This window comes from Alosa alosa, chromosome 1, assembly GCF_017589495.1.
Source record: "Alosa alosa isolate M-15738 ecotype Scorff River chromosome 1, AALO_Geno_1.1, whole genome shotgun sequence".
NCBI classification, from domain to species: Eukaryota; Metazoa; Chordata; class Actinopteri; order Clupeiformes; family Clupeidae; genus Alosa; species Alosa alosa.
In genome coordinates, this window is record NC_063189.1 from 3,174,706 (window position 1) to 3,183,258 (window position 8,553).

General features: G+C 46.3%; 1 protein-coding gene across 1 annotated transcript in view; it reads left to right on the forward strand.

The window, feature by feature from the left end:
- The first annotated feature begins 1,373 nt into the window (after nucleotides 1–1,373).
- ddhd1a (DDHD domain containing 1a) overlaps nucleotides 1,374–8,553 on the forward strand; it is a 45,167-nt gene continuing 37,987 nt past the window's right edge. The window contains 3 exon segments of the mRNA XM_048241108.1: nucleotides 1,374–2,656; nucleotides 6,306–6,454; nucleotides 6,457–6,487. Coding sequence (XP_048097065.1) covers nucleotides 1,858–2,656; nucleotides 6,306–6,454; nucleotides 6,457–6,487 — 979 coding nt within the window. The 5' untranslated portion in view covers nucleotides 1,374–1,857.

The following is an 8,553-nucleotide window of genomic DNA, read 5'->3' on the forward strand; positions in this document are numbered from 1 at the left end:
GGCATGACTGATGATAGTGGAGATAACGCGGTTATCCGGAGGCTTTGCAAGTCAGCATCTTCGACAGTAGTCTATTAAAATATAAGTTTTCGATGTGTCCCAAACGGAGAGCCATACTTTATTTTTTAACACCCTATGCTACTCACAAAAATGTAGGCATGGGGACATGATGAAGTAGGCTATCCAACTGTCGTGTGTTAAATTATTATGACCGCCCCGCAGTGAAGCGGCGGTCATATAGGTTTAGTCAGATTTTTTTTTTTCTTTTTCGTGATGTCCAAATTTCCGTCAAAGTTCGGGACACTGAAAAGACCGGGGTAATCTAAAACTTGGTGGGCATGTAACCCCATATGGATAGCATGGAACCATCGTTTTTCGTTTTGATTGGAGCTCCGCCTTAACAATCTTTGATAAAACTTTGGTGTACTCAACATTTCCAGGTTCACCTTTCTGTCATCTGGACCAGAGCCATATAAAGGTAGAGTTCCGACAATGGGTGTTCCCGGCCCGTTATCGCGTGGTTCATGTAAACAGAGAATGTCCAGAGAATGTCTTATAAGGGGAGAACTGCCACTCTCGGAAAACTTCTGGTTTCTGAACTGGTTGCAGTTCCTTATGTGGTTCCACATGAGGGCGCTCATCCACGAGTGCAGAATATATAGAGCTGTACCCCTCAAAATCCACTTTTCTCGGGATATAATTTTTTTTCAAGTAATTTGGAATATTGTATTGGAAAGGGGAGCAAAGAAAAATACAATTGCTTGAGTATTATATTTTTTAAAGTCACTTAATTGTTCTAAAAAGCCTTTCAAACGTGTCAATGACGTCATTCATTAGCACAATGCTAGCGTGTTATGGGCAACAACGACCCAACCTGTAAGAAATCAAAAGGACATAAGTACTCGTTCATTCAACTTTTGACCTATAACCCATGTTGAAGTTATACAAACTACAATCAAATCTGAGATTTGTCAACGACAATCAGGTGAAAGAGACAAATTTAGCCGTCTAGCTCCATTGACTCCCATTCATTCTGCACTCATGGCGATCGCCCCCAGTGGAACTCTGGTGAAACTGCAACCAAAATTCGGTACAATGGGACCACTGGATTGACCTGCGAGCTGCCATGCTCTGCTGCCTGGAGTCTGGATTGAGTAGGCTAACGTTAAGGTTAGAAGGAAGTTTGAAGAACACTGACGACAGCGATCTCACTGAACAACAAACGGTCGCTGTCAATGTTCACCGAGTTGCTGATCTGTAGGATCCATGGGCTCTGTCACTCACTAGTCTCTGGTCACAAGCGGTGACAAGACAGTACGTGCGCGCCGCCGTTGCGTAAATCCATGCCTGCGTGAAAGAATTGCGCATCACGCAGCTGTCGTCACCATGCAAGCCGGGTGAGTTGTTTGACATGAAAGATTCTGTGGCTCTTCCGATGGCGGGTGCGGATGACGGTCAATGATAATTTACCGCAAGCGGTAAAAAAAAGTAAAGGCTCTATGACAACACCGGCTCGCAGAGAAGGAGGCCGCCTCAGTTGTTACTGGTACGTTACTTTAGAGGTAGAAGTCGCGGAAAAAGAGAAAAGGCAGCCGTGTCATTCAGCTGGCAGTTATTGGTTAGCTAACGTTATCCGTAAGTTAGCACAGCTAAGATAGCTAACTAAAGCTGTTTCATGGGTGCTCTGTGGCAAGTGACTAGCCAAATGAGATGGACAGCATGATAAGTTTTTGAAATCTATGATATCATAACATACATTTCATTCATGATCACCCACTTGTGTAAAAATCTTCCTGTCTGTGGATAGCCACCGTTAGCCAGCTAGCTAATGTCAAAAGTGAACACCTAGTCAAAGTTATGAGTAGTTTCCCGAATAAGTCGCCTTTTATCAGCCCTCCGCTCAGTCCTGGCGGTGGAGTGTCGTCCATTAACAATAACAACAGAGAGTGGGGTCTGGGAAACGAGATGTTTGTCTGCTCCTATGACGAGTCGTCAATTGGGGCAGGGATGCACGCGGTGCAGTCGGGTTTTGACAGACACCTGCCGCTGCTCCAGAACAGCCACCAGCTAACATTAAACCAGCGTGATAAGATGCTGGACGAATCTTACCCTCATAACAGCGACGGGGGTTACTTTAACTACGGGACCACCCGCACCCTCAACTACAGGGAAAACGACGGAAATGTTGCCCCGCCAGAGAGCAGAAAAAGGCATCGCTCCAACAGTTCCCGACAGCGCTTCGAAGTCGTCACCGAATTGGGCCCGGAGGAGGTCCGATGGTTCTACAAAGAGGACAAGAAGACTTGGAAGCCCTTCGTTGGGCACGACTCTTTAAAAATCGAGGTAGCGTACCGTAAATACTGTGAGTTGAATCCTGGCATATTCAGCCGGGCATGTCCCGCGGGTAACGAAACACAGGACACGCAAGAAACGGCCACTGGCCCAGCAGTATTGGACGGACCACAGAGAGAAGTGCCAACGCAAACTGCGCCAAGAACTATAGCGCATGGCAGAATAGAATCTGTCGAGCGGTCCGAATCATCGGAAGAGAGAGACTTGGACAGTATAAATATCAGCGTAGAAGCAGTCTGTGTGAGAGGGGGTCTCTACGAGGTGGATGTCAGAGAGAAGGAGTGCTATCCAGTCTACTGGAATCGTAAGTATTCGTCGTTTTGTACTCTGAGTAGAAACTATTTGCAGTGAATGAAGGACTAGACCCAGACTAGACTGGTTGTATAGCTAAGGTTAGGCTACTTCATTCAGATCTCCTTGAATCTGAATTTCTTTGAAACCATCCCAATCCATCTGCAACTGTCAGTGATGCGTTTCAGCTCTGTACATGTTAATTGTTGAGTGAGTGGTCATTCTGATCTGTATCTGTGATTTTCCTCAACTCTTTCCACTGGATGAGGTGTGTGTGTGAGTTAAATCTAATGAATGAAGGGCTCTCAGTAAGTACTATGCTATCTTAAACATCTCAGAGGAGGCGCAGAAAGCTGCTGCTGGCTGCACAGACAGAAAGATGCCAATGCTTTTTCAACGCAAACTTCATTAGAGTGCTCAGTCTGAGGTTCAGAGCATAAAGTGCTTTTTGTAGTGCTTGTTGCAGCGTGTATTTTAGGGTTTGTGCTAGGCCTGTATGTTCTTTATGTTCATAGATAATTAGATGTACCCTTTGTAAGTCAACGTGCTCCCCTGTAATTATATCAGAGAGAGGGCGTGTTTTAATGTTTTTATTTTGAGACAGCTCAGTGCTTACAAATGCACTGCAGGTTGTTAGACAGTGGAATGCTGACACTTGAGACGCAAAGCCTGTGTTTCACCAGCAGTCAGACCTTGCAGTCCATACAGAGATAAAGCATCTAGAGAATCTTTGGTCCGGATCTGTTGTATGGTGTCATAACTGCGTAATATGTCAAGTGTTTTTATGACTACATCAGGTCATTGTAGTGGTGATGGTGGCCCTGAAGGGCCACTCAGCTGTCTGTCTACTAGACCGTAGTGATGAATGATTGATAACAGGCCACACAATGAACAGGAACGGTCAGCTGTCTCACGTCAGGAGGAAGTTCCTGGAAGAGCAGGTTTCCATGGCGCTGTGGAACACCCGAAGAACTCATTCTGTTCTGTGAGCTTAGGTTTTGGAGAACACCACTGAGAAAATACTTATTTTCCAGGGTCTTAGGATGGGAACATAGTTGAACTAACATAGCCATGGTGATCTCAGATAGCTTGCCTTTGTGATGTGGCCGTAGACCTTACCTTTAGCATGTCACTGACACCCTTCGTCCCAGACCGAAGGTAAATATTAGCGTTTTCTGCAGAGGTAACGGTGCCTTACTTCTAGAAATCCCCTGTTCTGCTCATTGCTCCTCTGGGACCAGTGCCGATGTTATTAGGCTTGTGTTGTCTACTCTGAAGAGAAAGTCTGTAGTTTGCAAAATAACGGAATGCTTACCCCACCGCTTCTAGAATCTCCTACTAAGGCCCAGGAGACCCTCCTCATCTTACATGCTATTCCGTTGCTGTCAGTCGCTTTGGACAAATGCAAATGAATACATGTAAATGTAAATAAGCTGCGTGCGACCATCGGTCATTTCCCGATCCCACCCCATCTCTCTCTCCCATTGGGTCATTTCCCGATCCCACCCCATCTCTCTCTCCCTCTCCCCAAGAGGGACTCCTCAGAATGGGTAGCATACCTGCACTGAAGGCTATTGTGTTGGGATCACTGCCAGGATCAGTTGCCATCTGCTGATAGTAACGGGATACTTGTAACCAGAAGTTCCCATTTACAGTATCACTTTTGTTTTTTTGAAGAACGTGAAACGGGGAAGTGTCACCACCGCATGGGGAAACTGTTGTGGCAATTGCTCAGTGGAACTGAAGACGGAAAACTAAAAACAAGGTGTTGCTATGCATTATGGGAATGTTAGGAATCTTGTTTCTCTCTGTGCTTCTCAGTGCTAAGCCACTTCAGATTGGACCTCTCTCTCTCTCTGTCTCTCTTTCTCTCTCTCTCTCTCCTGTGTCCTCCTGTTCACATTAGGGCTGCAACTAACTATTGTTTTGGTTGAAGTCTGTGAGGGTTGCCTGACCGTTGTGTTCTCTCAAATCAATTTCTATTTTCAATTTAATGTGTGTTTACTGGCATGACCTGTTTACAATATTGCCAAAGCAATACAATACGTTTACAGTACTGGCAAAGCATTGATAAACAAGTTTATGATAACGGTCATGAATAGTAAGATCTCTCTCTCGGCCCTGTGCAGTACAATATTGCCTACTGCTATACAGTACGGTCAGTGGTTTAGTAGATCAAAAGCTCCACACACACACACACTCTGTCCTTCACAGATCAGGAGGTCTGTTCACGGCTCAGCACTTTTCTCTTGTCTCACGTCCTGTGCTTCACAGATCATGACTGACGTGTTCTGAAGCACAGCCAATATCCACCCCCTCTCCTACTGGACCAGTGCTTAACCAAACGCAGAGCTCCTACCTTTCCTCCCTCTCCACTCTCCCAGCGTCCCATCCCTCTCCACTCTCCCAGCGTCCCATCCCTCTCCACTCTCCCAGCGTCCCATCCCTCTCTGCATCCTCTGCTGCATCCCTTTGATACTTAACCAGTCGTATGAAGCGCACCCACTGTCCACACACTCCTATCTTCCTTATCCCAACAGCTCCCCTGCCTGTTTCTGTTACAGAGCGGGACCACCTCCCACCTCTCTCATCTCATATGCACACACACACACACACACACACACACACACACACACACACACACACACACACACACACACACACACCTTCGCCTCTCTCACCTCATATGCACACACACACACACACACACACACACACACACACACACACACACACTCCCACCTCTCTCACCTCATATGCACACACACACACACACACACACACACACACACACACACACACACACACACACACACATCCCACCTCTCTCATCTCATATGCACACACACACACACACACACACACACACATCCCACCTCTCTCATCTCATATGCACACACACACACACACACACACACACACACATTTACACACTTACACACACATATTGTTATTCAATTCTCACCTTTTACCTTTATATGCACACACACACACACACACACACACACACACACACACACACACACCTCCCACCTCTCTCACCTCATATGCACACACACACACACACACACACACACACACACACACACATCCCACCTCTCATCTCATATGCACACACACACACACACACACACACACACACACACACACACACATCCCACCTTCTCATTCTTATATGTACAATAATACACACATATACACACACACACACATCCTAACCTCTCATCTCATATGTATGCACATCAATAATACACACACACACACACACACACACATCCCACCTCTCTCATCTCATATGCACACACACACACACCTCCCACCTCTCTCATCTCATATTGCATTATACAAATAATACACATCAATACACTTCCCACCTTTCTTCATCTCATACACACACACACACACACACACACACATCCCACCTTTCTCATGTTATATATATACACACACACACCCCACCTCTCTCATCTCATATAACTTATATGAAAAAACAAAACAAAACAAAAACACTGAAGAGAAGAACTGGGAGAGTGCTGCAGTGGGTCCCAAGTAAATCAGATGTGTCAGGTGCTCTTCAAGGGAAGTGGACAAAGTGCAAAGTATTTAGTGTTGCCAGAGCAACTGTCTCATCTGTGTGTGTGTGTGTGTGTGGCGCTGTACAGAGCAGGACCGCATCCCTGTGATGCGCGGCCAGTGGTTCATTGACGGCACGTGGCTACCTATGGAGGAGGAGGAAAGCGACCTGATCGAGGCCGAGCACCTCGCACACTTCCGGGGCCAGCAGATGCAGGACACCTTTGATCCGGGCCTCCGACGCAGGCCAAGACCGTCGACAGCAAGGATGGTGAGAGACTAAACCTGAGGAGTGTGTGAGTGTGAGTGTGAGTGTGAGTGTGAGTGAGTGTGTGTGTGTGTGTGTGTGTGTGTGTGTGTGTGTGTGTGTGTGTGTGTGTGTGCTAGAATGATTAACAGAAAAAGAAGGAAGGAAAGGGAAAAGATTGATCATGTAAGAGAGAGAGTGTACACACACACGTGTGTGTGTGTGTGTGTGTGTGTCTGTGAGTGTGTGTGGATAGGGACAACGTGGCATATTCATAAAATATGATGCCATAAGGCAGATTTATTTGCATAGCGTAGAGTAGAAGAAGCTTATCAATCTGTTACTGTGTGTTTCTCATAGTGACCTAACGGGCTTATCAATCTGTTACTGTGTGTTTCTCATGAGTAAGATGAGGAAGTGACCAACTCATACGACTTATCAATCTGTTACTGTGTGTTTTCTAGTGTGTAAGATGAGGGAAGTGACCGCTCATAACGGGCTTTATCAATCTGTTACTGTGTGTTTCTCATGAGTAAGATGAGGGAAGTGACCGCCATACGGCTTATCAATCTGTTAAGTAAGAGGAAGTGACCGCCATGGCTTATCATATTACTGTGTGTAAGATGAGGAAGTGACCGCTCATCACGGGCTTATCAATCTGTTACTGTGTGTTTCTAGTGTGTAAGATGAGGAAGTGACCGCTCATACGGCTTATCAATCTGTTACTGTGTGTTTCTCATGAGTAAGATGAGGAAGTGACCGCTCATACGGCTTATCAATCTGTTACTGTGTGTTTCTCATGAGTAAGATGAGGAAGTGACCGCTCATACGGCTTATCAATCTGTTACTGTGTGTTTCTAGTGTGTAAGATGATAAGAAGAGTAAGATGTAATAATGGTCTGGCTGGTAAGGGAAGTGTGTCTGCGTGTTTCTGTGTGTGTATTAGGCAGCAGGCCTCGAGGAAGGAGATGTTGAGAACTTTGTCAAATTGTAAACGGTAGGCTAGATAGATAGTTGTTGATTTTTGGAGCTTTATGCATATCAGATGACCAGACAGTTCCTCCTTGGCCCATCTCGTTTTAAGGCTCCGTCCATAATGTTGTGCGAGTGCAGTCGTAAAGGCATCATCTCCCCTCGCGGTGTTAGTTATGGACTGCATTAGTGAAGTGTCACCGTGTGTGTGTGTGTGTGTGTGTGTGTGTGTGTGTGTGTGTGTGTTATGAACTCTATTAGCAGAGTGACACTCTGCGTAAAAGTTATTTACATGAGCCCACCTCGTCGCAGTGGAAAAACTCTGCCTTCGCTCAACGATCTGTCACCTGGATGTCGTAGCAAGAATGCAGGCGGGGAGATTTAGTGTGAGGCGTTTGTGTGAGCGGAGATGTGTACACAGGATTTACTCTCCTTTCTGTGTACTGAGAGGCGTAAAAAAGCTGGGAAGCAGGACCCTTGGGAACTTTCTGGAATAGCAATTGGCATGGCCTTATTGGTGACCCCTGGCAGCTGGTAAGGGTCATTACCGCCATGAGAGCCAGCTGAGAGAGAGAGAGAGAGGAGAGAGGAGGAGAGAGAGAGAGAGGAGGAGAGAGAGAGAGAGAGAGAGAGAGAGGAGAGAGAGAGAGAGAGAGAGAGAGAGAGAGAGAGAGAGAGAGAGAGAGAGAGAGAGAGCAAATCCTTACCAAGTAGAGGCTTCATAGAGAAAGGCTGATAGGAGAAAGCATACAGTATGGTCTCCTTAAGAGCAGTGGATCTGTGGTCACCGCATGCTTGGGTTAGATAAAGATGCGCTTTCTCCTGCACTGTCCAAAGTTTGAGCAGCCAAGAGAATTTTAGCTCCTATAAGACAGATAGATCAGCACACCTATTAGATGAAGGGCAGCCTACTCTGTTGGAGAGGGGGGGTGAACTCTCCAAGAGGTCATTGGGTTCATGGTCATCCTGATCCTGAGAGTCACATTAAGCGGCCACCGTGAGGGCTGAGAGAGAGAGAGAGAGCGCATTGAGCGTTACACCTCAGCTCTGCTCTGAGTGTGAGGGTGTTGGCTAAATGAACATTTAACACACATTGCTATGGGGAGCAAGACAGAAAG